Source organism: Notolepis coatsorum (assembly GCF_963971535.1).
Source record: "Notolepis coatsorum genome assembly, chromosome: 9".
Lineage (NCBI taxonomy): Eukaryota > Metazoa > Chordata > Actinopteri > Aulopiformes > Paralepididae > Notolepis > Notolepis coatsorum.
Window position 1 is genome coordinate 25465095 of NC_140173.1, and position 14480 is coordinate 25479574.

At 43.0% G+C, this 14480-nt stretch overlaps 1 protein-coding gene across 1 annotated transcript in view; it reads left to right on the forward strand.

Annotated features, from left to right (window-relative positions):
• Positions 1–201: 201 nt before the first annotated feature.
• bcl2l11 (BCL2 like 11) overlaps positions 202–14480 on the forward strand; it is a 34306-nt gene continuing 20027 nt past the window's right edge. Inside the window, exons 1-3 of the mRNA XM_084321126.1 lie at positions 202–397; positions 3172–3767; positions 10098–10228. Coding sequence (XP_084177252.1) covers positions 381–397; positions 3172–3767; positions 10098–10228 — 744 coding nt within the window. The 5' untranslated portion in view covers positions 202–380. The remainder of the gene's footprint in view (positions 398–3171; positions 3768–10097; positions 10229–14480) is intronic.

A 14480-nucleotide genomic window follows, 5' to 3' on the forward strand; every position in this document is an offset into this window, starting at 1 on the left:
ACTACTTTATAAACGTGGGAGAGAGAGAGACTGAGAGAGAGAGAGTTGACTTCAGCGACGGGAAGGAAACAGACTCATAAAGCGAGACTCTGTTCACCAGGAGACAAAAGAGAGCCCGGAGGAGCTGTTGTTGTGTTCGTCTGTTTTCAAGGAGGATTTGTTTCTACACACAGGGAGGAAGGAACAACTATTATTTTTTGTTTTTTTTGGGTGTCGACTTTTTGAATAAAAGGACGCTCTGGGTTTTTGAAACGTCCACCGCGTTGTTGTGCGAGAGGAGTTTTTATTAGAGGCGACCTGGGAATAATAATTGAGGTTGTTATCATTATTTTGACAACGGTTTTTATTATGTCCCGCAAGTGACGCGGCTTTTGGATATTATGTCCGATCTGCCCAGGTGAGTTGGAAATCATGTGCTTCTTCACATAATATATAGTAATATGTGCTTCACATATACGCTGGTAAACATAAATAGTAGTTAGAAATAGTGCTTTCTTTTTTAAACAAAAAAATACATGGTACAAGTTACACTGTCAAAAGCGGCCGCGGTTGAAATAAAGTCAGTACTTAGCTGATTCCAAAATAATAATAATAATAATAATAATAATAATAATAATAATAATAATAATAATAATAATAATAATAATAATAATAATAATAATAATAATAACTGTGCATATTATGCATCCGTTCACGCTCGACGGTCAATGCAAACAGAATGTCTGCTTTTTGGCGCACCGACCGTCCCGGTAAAGATATCAGCTGGTGTGTGTGTGTGTTTATGTGTGTGTGAGTGTGTGTGTGTGTTTAGGTGTGTGTGCGTGTGTTTATGTGTGTTTAAGTGTGTTTTTTGTGCGTGTGTGTGTGTGTGTGTGTGTGTGGCAACACTGCAAAACAGCACCGTGTTTCCCATAGCCTGCGGGGCAAACACGGTGCTGTTTTGCTCATGTGTTGTGTTGTGTCACACACCGGCTGATATAGATTATTAAAATTAAATGCATTTCAACCTAACTACCCGTAATACACTACTATAGCATGTTCTAGCTATATTCCTGTTTTATTTCGAATGTGTGGCTATTGCTATACCAGTAAACCCGGTACCGCGTTGTTCCTGCAGCCCGTCCTCACTCGGTATAACAGGCTACAGCGAGGAATACTTATTTATTTATTTACCTTTTTTTCCTCATTTAGTAGAATAATAACAAAGTGAAAAAGCTCATGTGCGTCTATCCCGAGGGTGGCGTTAATGTACCATATAGGCTGCACCGCTGAGCGCTGTTATGTTATTATGGTTATTATGGTGTTGAGTAGTGTTATGATGTTATAGTGTTATGTTATGGTTATTAATTATGGTGTTGCGTAGTGTTATGTTATGGTTATTATGGTGTTGCGTTATAGTGTTATGTTATGGTTATTATGGTGTTGTGTTATAGTGTTATGTTATGGTTATTATGGTGTTGTGTTATAGTGTTATGTTATGGTTATTATGGTGTTGTGTTATGGTGTTATGTTATGGTTATTATGGTGTTGTGTTATAGTGTTATGTTATGGTTATTATGGTGTTGCGTTATAGTGTTATGTTATGGTTATTATGGTGTGTTATGGTTATTATGGTGTTGTGTTATAGTGTTATGTTATGGTTATTATGGTGTTGTGTTATAGTGTTATGTTATGGTTATTATGGTGTTGTGTTATGGTGTTATGTTATGGTTATTATGGTGTTGTGTTATGGTGTTATGTTATGGTTATTATGGTGTTGTGTTATGGTGTTATGTTATGGTTATTATGGTGTTGTGTTATGGTTATTATGGTGTTGTGTTATGGTGTTATGTTATGGTTATTATGGTGTGTTATGGTTATTATGGTGTTGTGTTATGTTATGGTGTTATGTTATGGTGTTGTGTTATGGTGTTATGTTATGGTTATTATGGTGTTGTGTTATGGTGTTATGTTATGGTTATTATGGTGTTGTGTTATGGTGTTATGTTATGGTTATTATGGTGTTGTGTTATGTTATGGTGTTGTGTTATGGTGTTGTGTTATGGTGTTATGTTATAGTGTTATGTTATAGTGTTATGTTATGGTTATTATGGTGTGTTATGGTTATTATGGTGTTGTGTTATGGTGTTATGTTATGGTGTTATGTTATGGTGTTGTGTTATGGTGTTGTGTTATGGTTATTATGGTGTTGCGTTATAGTGTTATGTTATGGTTATTATGGTGTGTTATGGTTATTGGTTATTATGGTGTTGTGTTATGGTGTTATGTTATGGTTAACTTATTATGGTGTTGCGTTATAGTGTTGTGGTGTGGTGTGGTGCTATGCCAAGTTTTACAACACGCGCCAACAACGCCAAAATAACTTTTTACTTATTTTAATCATGAACGATAGTGCCACGCACATATCTGGCGAAGAGAGGAAAGCGTTCCCACTTTGATCTATCATCGTAAACCCGTCGACATTGACAGGTGTAGACGTGTTGTAGCCGTGTGTTGTGTTGGTCTTTCCACACATTGAGAAAGTAGAAGCAACACTATTCAAATACGTGTATCGCCGCTGATTCTTGCATTTATGCATTTTTAAAAGCATTTGTACTTTATTGTTTGCATTATGTACTTCACTTTGTGTGTGTGTGTGACGCAGTTAGCCCACTATACAGAAGCCTGGCAAACTGAATGTGAACTTTTGCCCCGTGCATGCGAGTCCAGATATGCTGCAATCAGCACTTCAGTCAAACAATGGAGCGGTAGATCTTATAGACGCTCTCATTGGACCACTTTTCAGGTAGCTATCTATACTGAACGCACAGAGGTGGAATTGGTATCTAGAGTTCCTTCAATTGTGAGTTTGATTGATTACTCAATCAATCAATCAATCAATCAATCAATACACACAATTGTTAAGGGGATGCAGACCAGAGAAATACTTTCGTCTTGTTTACATCAGGGTCCCCCATTTTCAATTCATCATAACATACATGACATACAGATAGACAGTACTGCTACATCTATACATTAATGACATACCAGATGTACACATAGACAGTACTGTTTGTGATACAAAAAGAGTCTAAAAAAGAGAGTATATACATTTGACGAAGAAACTGTACATTGGAGGAGGTTGGGGGGGTAGTCTACGGTGCTAACGGTGCCACTCTGTTTATCCAACAGACCTGGAAATCGGTCCGATGGCTCGTCGGTTGTAAAAGAGAGGCAGGAGGAGAACAGAAGGGAGTCGCTCTTCGCTGGTGGTGCCGGTGGTGGGGGTCATGGTTGTAACCGTGACGACGGAACATCAGCGGCAGTCAAACCGGCGAACGACAGCGGCAGAAGCACACCCAAACCTCCTGGCACCGGGTCGAGCGGAGGGGAAAGGGTCTCGCCGCCGGTCCCGCTGTCGCCGATAATAATAACCAACTTTTCACCGATTCGGGGAGGGATTAATACCGGTGTCACCACGTCGCCTCACAGCCTCCACCGGTACCAGTCGAGGTCTCCGCTGTTCCGGCGTCTCTCTCGCTCCTCCAGCGGGTATTTCTCGTTCGACTCGACGGGGGACTCCGTGCCCGGCTCTCCGTTTCTCCCCCCGGGAGGAGGAGTGATGGAGGACAAGGCGACGCAGACTCCGAGCCCCGCGGGCCAAGTGATGACACATGCGCTGCAGCGCATGTCCAAGTGGCCCGGTGCCGGTGGAGCGGTGCCACCGGGGGAGCGGTCGGTGCCACCGGGGGAGCGGTCGGTGTCGCGGGATCATAGTCACTTATACGGTGAGCAGAGTCCATCTCAGCAAACTGCCTGCAGGGTGAAGGGGCTTCGCTTTAAAACCCTTTCACTGCCACGCCGACAGAAGGGTTAACCCTTTACTATCACACAACCGACGGTCGGGGTGTGTGATAGTAAAGGGTTAACCCTCTGTCGTGTGGCAGTGAAAGGGTTAACCGGCTGTCGTGTGTGGCAGTGAAAGGCTTAACCATCTGTGTATTGTCGCAGTGAAAGGGTTAACCGTTTTTTGGTAGCGTGGCGGTGAAAGGGTTAAGCAGAGGTCCACTGTAAAAGCACCTTGGCAGGGGGTTCCTTATAGGGCTACAGTGGAGGTATAGAGCGGCGTCTGGTAATCACAGAAGGTTCCCACGGTTTGATTCCGGCTGCAGCGTCGAAATGTCCTTGAGCAAGACACTTAACCCAGAATTGCTCCCGATGAGCAGGTCTGCACCTTGCATGGTCGCCTCCGCTGTGGGTGAATCCACCTAGGACTGTGTGTGTGTGTGTGTGTGTGTGTTCATGTGCTTGCATGTGTGACCTAAATGGTAAATGGCTGCTTTTATCCAAAGCGCTTTACAATTTGTTACTCACATTTCTACCCATTCACGCACACGTTCACTCACACATTCACAGAATTTCACACACCGACGGCGGAGGCAACCATGCAAGGTGCCAACCTGCTCATCGGGAGCAATTAGGGGTTAAGTGTCTTGCTCAGGGACACATCGACACGCTGCCTGGGAGGAGCGGGAATCGAACCGGGAACCTCCGGATTGCCAGACGACTGCTCTACCTCCTGAGCCAGACCTACATTAAACTAGAAATGACATTGTGATCTAATCTACTACTGTGATCTTTTTGGATATTGTAATACAATCTAATTGGATTTCACTTTTGTTTGTTTGTTGTTGGGTTTTTTTTTGTTGAAGAAGGAAGTATCGTCAGAGCGTTATCTGTCCTGCTTTCTGTTTGTTTACGGAGTAGTCCCATAACAAGCCGCCAAGAATTCACCTATAGGGCTGTGTGTGTGTGTGTGTGTGTGTGTGTGTGTGTGTGTGTGTGTCAGTCAGAGACAAACATGTGTCAGAGACTTCTATTATATATCATGTGTGTGTGTTTGTGTGTTAATTTGTGTTTGTGTGCACGTTTCATAGAGTCCTGTTATATATTAGATGGGGGGGGGGTGTTTGCATTTGTTTATCTGTGTGTGTGTGTGTTCATTTGTAAGTGTGTGTGTTCATTTGTGTGTGCCTGTCCACGTGTAGAGCCATCAACATTCACCTACAGTAGGGCTGTGTGTGTGCGCGTGTGCGCGCGTGTGTGTTCATGTGCTTGCACGTGTGACCTCATTTAAAAACAACTGGACTGAAGCAACTCAGTCAGAGTGTAACATGAATGTACTTGTGATTTCCTTTTGCTATAAACAGTATCTCCAGTGAGAGACTGCAGGCTGTGTTTACATACAGATTCCTCACTAAAACCATGTGTGACTGTTTCATCGGATCACTGACTGTACACTACAGGCAGGACGACCACAGTCCCGTTTGAAGCTTCAGTTGAGCTGATCCCCTAGACGAGATGCCTATTTGGTTATTTAATTCACAATTGCGTGAATTAGTTACGTCCTATTAACAGACTATTACTGGGGGGGTTAGAGGATTATCTGGACTCACACATATATCAACGAGTGATCCATATAAACAAATGCCCCACCACTGAAAATAAGAAATATGAATGGAGACATGTTTTCTCTCGTTGATCGACTGGACTCTTGATCCAGGGACTAACACTAGACAACAGGTAGATATGAGTTTACTATCGTATTGGATGCATTTTGTGTCTGTATATGGTTTGTTGTGAACAGGGACTTATTGTGACATACAATGCGGTAAGAAAGTGACAATTTGTGTATTTTCCATCTACAGATCAAACTGCTCAACATGTATGTGAATATACCCCACATTGATGAGATTAAATCATTAATAAATAATTCATAATTAATAATAATACGTATTGGGCTTTAATACACAGCAGGTTGTTTTTGAGTGTGGGAGAGGCCTTCATTAGGCAGGGTTTCAGCCTGCATGTAAACACAGTGACGGTACTGCTTATGTAGTGACGGGTACTGCTTATAAACATAGTAATGGGGACTTCTTATAAACATAATGGGTAGTTCTTATAAACATAATGGGCACTTCTTATAAACATAATGGGTACTTCTTATAAACAGAATGGCTACTTCTTATAAACATAATGGGCACTTCTTATAAACATAATGGGTACTTCTTATAAACAGAATGGGTACTTCTTATAAACATAATGGGTACTTCTTATAAACATAATGGGTACTTCTTCTTTTTTTTATCCACTTTTTCTCCGCTTCTTCTATTTTTCCTCCCATCCCAATTTTGCTGTGCCAATTCTCCCCTCCCCTGTCTTGAACATTGCTCGCATATGCCCCCCACTGGCCGGTTGTAGGGAGGATAGAAGCCTTGCATCACGTGTCCCCTCCGATACACGAGGAGGCAGCCTGTCACATCTTTTCACCTGCCAGCGCGGACTCTCATTGGCGAGGTGTAACGTGTGGGAGGCTCACACTACCCCCGCCATTTCCTGTCTCTGCTGTGCAGGCGTCCCCCAACCGACCTGTAGGAGTTGCTATCCACAACGTCCAGATTACCACCCATCGACTCTCCTCCCGCTAACTCTGCCAATTGAGTTAGTATGATGGCCGGCCCAAGCCGGAGGCAATGCCGACAGCCGGATTCGAACCCGGTGTCTCTTGCGTTGGTGACGAGCGCAATGTCCGCTGCGCCACCCAGTCGCATCTATAATGGCTACTTCTTATAAACATAATGGGTACTTCTTATTAACATAATGGGTACTTCTTATAAACATAATGGGTACTTCTTATTAACAGAATGGGTACTTCTTATAAACATAATGGGTACTTCTTATAAACAGAAAGGGTACTGCTTATAAACAGAAAGGGTACTGCTTATAAACAGAAAGGGTACTGCTTATAAACAGAAAGGGTACTGCTTATAAACATAATAGGTTCTACTTGAAAACATAGTAATGGGCACTGCTTATAAATAGTAACAGAGGACTCATAATACTAGTGATTGGACGTCTGATTGTCCTGGGCCTCTTTTATTCTCTGTAGCACAAGCCTCAGACAGACGCCAAAAACAGCTTTGTGTGTGTGTGTGAGAGAGAGAGAGACAGAGAGAGAGAGAGAGAGAGAGAGAGAGCTTGTGCATGTGTCTGTGTCTGTGTTTATGTGTGTGCCTTTGTATGTGTGTGTCTTTGTGTATCACTCAGGACAAGAGGCCAGTCAAACATACGTGTGTGTGTGTGTGTATGTGTGTGTGTGTGTGTGTGTTAATGCCTGTCCACATACCGTATGGTGGTGAGTGTATGTGAGTGTGTCTTTGTATTTGTGCATGTGTTTCTGTGTATGTGTGTGTGCGTGTGTGTCTGTGTGTGTGTGAGTGTGTGTGTGAGTGCTTGTGCGTCTGACCCAGTCAAAATAGTCCTGCGTGTCTTTTGTTGGGTGTAGACAGAGGTCCTTCACCTTTTATTCATTCTATTCAGCACCCAAGATACAGAGATAACACACGTACTATACTTTCTCCCTCTCTCTACCTCTTTCTCTCTCTCTCTCTCTCTCTCTCTCTCTCTCTCTCTCTCGCTCTCTCTCACTCACCCACACATACACACAATCTCTAATCTAGCCCGGATGAGTCTACTCTTAATAGGGCAGAGGAAGAATATGTGTGCGTGCATGTGCGTGTGCATGTGTGTGTGTGTGTGCGTGCATGTGCGTGTGTCTGCGTGTGAGTGTGTGCGTGCATGTGCGCGTGTCTGCGTGTGTGTGTGTGTGTGCGTGCGTCTGCGTGTGTGTGTGTGTGCGTGCATGTGCGTGTGTCTGCGTGTGTGTGTGTGTGCATGTGCGTGTGTCTGTGTGTGTGCGTGCGTGTGTGTGTGTGCGTGTGTGTGTGTGTGCGTGCATGTGCGTGTGTCTGCGTGTGTGTGCGTGTGTGTGCGTGCATGTGCGTGTGTCTGCGTGTGTGTGCGTGCGCGTGTCTTATCATAATAACCTGGAAACGACATCTCTTAGGTTTAAAGAGGTTCCTCTGCATAACTTGATTTGTCGCCTAGTCGATACAATCCTACAACTATTAGTCGCCTAAGAATCTCTTGGATGAGGATAGACCTACTGTTTTGAAAATGGCTGCCCTGGGTGTAGCAGGTCAAATGTTACGGTAACGGTAATACCGACTACCGTTCTCTGTGCCGTGGCTGTGTGTTCTCTAATATTGAAAGGCGCGAGGGATATTAAGCATTGGTTTCATTATGTAGTATATGAGTCACTCACAACTCACAAGTAGAAATCATATAGAGTTCACACTCTCTCATACTCATACTGTATCACATACCTTATATACTGCTAGACACAATCAGTCATGCTGTAACTATCTATGGCCGCTTAGTCCTCGTAGTTTTGCTTCCTAGAAATGTACTAGTCTAGTTTCTAAGCTGGTTCCTTTGAATGTAGATATTGGGCAGACTGAATATGGGGATGAATATGAGTCATAAACATCCGTCTGGCAACACGATTAGGGCGTCTCCTAAGCAGTAGATAAGAGATAAGAGTTTGTTTTGATAATAACACACATTTTACCCTAGTCTCAGCTCATCTGAACTTATTTTTTTTATGGTTTTAATTAAATGTAGTTTAATATCAGTGTCCTCGTGCCATTAAATGGGCTGAACATTCTGTTTAAACTATCCTCTTGTGGTTTTTGTTATTTTCGCTGCGGCTGTTTGCAGCGAAGACTCGCAAATGTAATTATTGTCCCACTGCGTCCAGTTATTGTGGCATTCCTCTTGAATACAATAGGTTTCGTTTTGACATTTGAACACACCGTCGAGGCCCCACCACACCAGCGTGTCGCAGCAGGGTCAGTGTGACCCCAGGGTATTATCCTTTTGTTTAGCTTTTTGTGTAAAGCACTTTGAGCTGCAATCTGTATGAATGGTGCTATATAAATAAAGTTATTATTGTTATTAACACACAGAGACTTGGTAAGAAACCACTATATTATAGACAGCATGATAATACATTTGATCTGGATCAATTAGGGGTGTAACGGTACACAGAAGCCACGGTTCGGTACGTACCTCGGTTTTGGGGTCACGGTTCGGTCCAAGTCCGGTACAACAGGACAAAAATATGTATAATTATTACTATTAAATATAATAATATTTTATTAAGTTATACTTAGTTCCACCTAGGCTTGCCGCGGTAGTCAGTGATACCGGTGTCATTCTGTGTTCAGCGTAAGCTTAGTTTCACTTCTAGAGTAGATTTAACTTCACGATAAGCAGAGAGCAAAAAATATGTTCTGCACGTGTGTTCCGTTAGTGGTTTTTAACGTACCGTTGCATTCGTTCGGTATACAGCGCATACTGAACCGAAGGTCCAGTACTGAAACAGTTCGGTATGGATACGTGTACCGTTACACCCCTAGGATCAATTGAATCATATCACATTCATTCATCCATCCATCTTTATTCAATCTCGAAAGATCATTGAGAGCACGCTCTCAAGTGCATTGCAAAATGTTCCATGTGTCGGGGGCACAGAAGCTAAAAGCAGATTTTCCTAATTCAGTGCAAACGTGTAATGTGTTGCACCATTCTGTGCAATGAAACAAGAGCTAAATGATACAGGTCCTGCAGTGGCGGAACGGTTAGAGAAGATGGTTAGTGATGTGAAGGTTAGAGAAGATGGTTAGTGATGTGAAGGTTAGAGAAGATGGTTAGTGATGTGAAGGTTGGAGAAGATGGTTAGTGATGTGAAGGTTGGAGAAGATGGTTAGTGATGTGAAGGTTAGAGAAGATGGTTAGTGAAGGTTAGAGAAGATGGTTGGTGATGTGAAGGTTAGAGAAGATGGTTAGTGATGTGAAGGTTAGAGAAGATGGTTAGTGACGTGAAGGTTGGAGAAGATGGTTAGTGATGTGAAGGTGGGAGAAGATGGTTAGTGATGTGAAGGTTAGAGAAGATGGTTAGTGACGTGAAGGTTAGAGAAGATGGTTGGTGATGTGAAGGTTAGAGAAGATGGTTAGTGATGTGAAGGTTAGAGAAGATGGTTAGTGATGTGAAGGTTAGAGAAGATGGTTAGTGACGTGAAGGTTAGAGAAGATGGTTAGTGATGTGAAGGTGGGAGAAGATGGTTGGTGATGTGAAGGTCGCCCGACTGGCAAAGTGACACATCCATCATATTAATTGACAAGTTTCCGTTGTTTTCTTTTCATTCCTTTTCCAGGCAGCCCTCCTAGCCCCGCCCTCCTCGCTCTGCACTCTAGAGACACTGCAGGGGACATGCAGGCAGAGATTCTGATTGGACAAGATCTCCGACACATTGGAGACCAATTCAACCGCCTGCTCATGAACAGGGTGAGTGATCGGAATGTGTGTGTGTGTGATGTATGATTGCTATCTTGTGGGGACCAAATATCAACATAAGAATAGAAAGCTCAGAAGAGCCCCCCCCCCCCCCCCTTCTAGACCCACTCTTGCTTTCCTTTCATTCTGCTGCGTCAGTGGAGATGATATTGCATTACATCATATTAGCACTGGGCACTGCTAGCCTGGCACACCAGACCACTTTTAAAGATGCTGTTGGAGCCGAAATAATTGATTGGATTTATTATGATTTATGTTATGGTTGATGGTTATATCTATGGAGGAAAATGTGTTGAATGTATGGAATAATGAAAGAAATTATTTATTGTTTTATATAAGTTATGCAAAGGAGACAATATTATGCTATGGATAAATATGAGTTATGATTGCTGAGGGTAGATCTAGCTTCTGGCTCCTTCTTTGTGTCAGCTCTGCTATTACAGAGCCAGGTAGGATCCTTCAATTAGGGGGACTGCTTTCACCTGGGAAAAAAGCCTGAAATGAAAAGGAAATACCTGGTTAGGAGACTGGGGAGCGGACACAGTTTTTCTACCGCAAATATAGATTTGATTTACTTTAATTGTTTTTTTTCTTTTTTAAACTTTGACCAGTCAGCTGGTTCTTTTAGCGTTTATCGCTTTTTCTGGTCAAGCATGACCGACAGAAACAGGTTGAATGGGGTATAGATCGGGGGAAAGACACTCTGAGAAAATACGGCGAGTCCGGGAGTCGAACTCGTGTACCCCAGATCCGTGACGCGCACGGTTGTCCCCGACGCCGAAATAGCGTCCGAGGTACGCGGTGAGCTACTGGAGCTCCCCTACTTTAATTGTTTTTTAAGGCAAAGTGGGCCAATTCTTTCTTTAAACCTTTTGTTAATAAATTCCATTGTTAAATGGTAACATTGGTGTCACATTCAAAGGTCTGATGACCAAACAAATGATACCTGGAGCGGGCTGTTGTGAAGCCAGCCCATCCAGTGTGTGCTTTAAGCACAGGTCCCGGTAGGTAAGAAACAATACAAAGCGTTTTCCAAAACCAGCAAGGGGAATGAAACCCACAATGATATTTAATAAGGGAAAAGGGTAGGGGAGAATAAACAGGAATATATAATAAGACAAACAGTCAAACACTAAACACACAACCACATGCCACGTGGTTGGCAGTCTGGGAACCACCCAGCAATAAGATAATTATAATTAGGGCTATTACAAATAGCCACAAGTGCCATAAGACACAATCAAGCTTACCTGGTTATACAAAGAAACACCACTCTAACCATACAGCTCACAGTGTAGGATGAATCCAAGGGCCAACAATATACATACCCCACACAGAGTGGCAAATGGCAAAACAGGGCCAACAGTATATATACCCCACACAGGGTTTGGTCCACGCAGGCAGCACATAATTAATAGTCCACACACAGTGGCAATTGGCATAAAAAGGCCAATACAATAATCTACTCAATAGTGGCAAACTAGTTAGCAACCTCACTCCATTCTGGTCACTGGCAAATGACACAGTGAGGCGTGCAGGTGTGTGTCACATGCCAGGCTTTATCCACCGGCACCTGGCAAAGGGAGAAAGAAAAAGGAATTAGTACCATAGTACCAAGACACACACATCACATACAAATAACATAATTTATATTACCTATATTAACCTGATGTTCACATGGTGTCACAAATACAGTAATACTGATAATGACCAACCCACGTACGTCACAATTGGACTTTTGGTTCTTGGATTGCGTGTCGTCAACCGCGCTCAAACAGTGGCTGATTTGGTAAAGCCACTACAGATGCTATCTATGTGTAACGTCTAATCCTTTGGAATGAGGACCATGTGCACTCAACCACATACAAATAATGTGGAATAAACAGAATATTTTGCTGATAAGCAAGCATAAAATGTCTGCTACTGTACGAACAAAATCCTCCATGAAAAGGACTTGGAGACAGGGCGGTAGGGAGGGGGAGGGGTATCATTGCAAAGAAGACAGCTTGAGGATTCCGTCGGTACCATTCCATGCTAGCTTAGTGGCAAAAGAAGGAAACTGTGCTCCAAAGCATGTGGTGAGTGGCATTCCTTGTTCTTTATTAAAAAAAGTATTGATTCTATTGCCCACCAGTAGCTAGTTTTTGGTAATCCATAACAACTAAACTTTCAAACATATGTAACCTAACAATTCCACTTACGGCAGCAACACTACTTCTAAACAATATATCATTACTACCGGCATCCATACAACAAAAGAATAATCATTCTGGTGGGTGTTACTGCAGCCAAGAAGCTGATGGGGGAGGAAATGTCTTTTGTGGTGTCTGCAATAAAATAATTATATTTAATAATTTAGGTTTTTACGTCCATATTTAATATTTTTGTGATTCTATTGTCATTATTGTTAGTGTTATTATTGTCCTGTGAAGTCATGTCTATTACTATTATTATTGTATTGTGTGGTGTCATGTGTTTATATTTCATGTAAAAAACAATTATAATAATAATAATAATCTTAATTTTTTTTAATGTATTCTGTTTATTCCACATTATCTGTATGTGGTTGAGTGTACATGGTCCTCATTCAAAATGATTTCACATCACACAAAGCACCTTTAAGTCCGGCGAGAAGAGATTCAATAAATGTCGCCTTATCAAGTTAGCTCCGAGCCGCAGCAGTTTCACTAACCGGTTGGTAGATAATGAATTACAATACCAACAGTGCACAGCTGCCGGGGCTGCCTTTGCTCTGTGGCAGGGAGGGACATCAGGGAGGGCCATCAACTAGAGACATCAGAGAGGCTTATCTGCCATCGCTGCAGGGCTCAGATATGGACGCCCCAGGCAGAACTAAACTGACCTCCTGACCCTAAATTGTACCTACATGTGGTTCAAGGTGGATCACGTGGATCGCAGCGTGGCTGCTTACAGCATCTGTCCGTCTCAGCAGTGTTTTTTATCTCCATCTGGCCTGGAAAGAAATAAACTGCCTGACTGACAGACCGGCTCTTGAATGTAGAAGACTACTGATTAGGATGACGCCGTTTTTTCTAGCTACATTCACTTGGACTTGGATCCTGGCGGTGATGTGGACAGTGTTCTGTAGGGCTGTCTTAAATACGTTGAAGCTTCGTTCGATGGGCATGGTATTCGAATGGGAAAATAAAATTCGAATATAAAAAGAAAAAAGAAAAAAAAATTTGGTGCAAAATCAACTCTGTCTCTCTTTGTTAATTACAACAAGCAATGCTGTTTGTTATTTAAGAGCGTTAAGATGAGGTCGGACTCGGCACTGACAGATTTGTGTTCATTGTGCTGCTTTTATAAAGCCTCAAATGACGGCTTACAATATTGCATGAAAGCAAAGTGTTTCGTTTGTCTAAGATTTAAAAAGGTTTAAACTTTACAGCACTGACAAAGTTGAACAAAGTGCTGTACAAGTCCCACAACATGTTCTGTGGTGTTGTCTGCATGCAGGGCTGTGGCCACAGTCCCAGCAGAGAGAGAGCGCCTTGGGAGATGTTACTGTAATGGACCATTAGACTGACTCGTCTGGTGGAGCCTGAGGGCAGGTTGAGTCTCCAACTCAGAGGAATTCATCACGGCTGCAATGCAGGCGGTAAAGCAGACAGAAGTACAATGGTGCATTTGAAGGGTGAGAGAAGAGAGAGAGAGAGAGAGAGAGAGAGAGAGAGAGAGAGAGAGAGAGAGAGAGAGAGAGAGAGAGAGAGAGAGAGAGAGAGAGAGAGAGAGAGAGAGAGAGAGAGAGAGAGAGACAGAGAGACAGACAGACAGACAGACAGACAGACAGACAGACAGACAGACAGACAGACAGACAGACAGACAGACAGACAGACAGACAAGACAGACAGACAGACAGACAGACAGACATTTACCAGTGTTGTGTATGGGTAGAGGGGACTGTGTGTGTGTGGGGGGGGGGGGGTATTTATCAGAGCCATCTGTATCATGTGTCAATGTGTGTGATTATGTGTGTGTGTGTGAGTGAGAATGTGTGTGTGAGTGAGAATGTGTGTGAATGTGAGTGTGTGTGTGTGTGCGTTGTGGTGAGCTGAATGATGAGACTCAGGGCCTCTAGCTGTCTTCTAGGTAGTTTGACAGGTGAGCCTCTGACTCAGACTATAGTCACATGAGGAGAGAGAGGAGGAGGAGGAGGAGGAGGAGGTGGAGGAGGGAGAGAGAAAGGGATACAGAGAGGGAGTGTGTGTGTCTGTGTTCA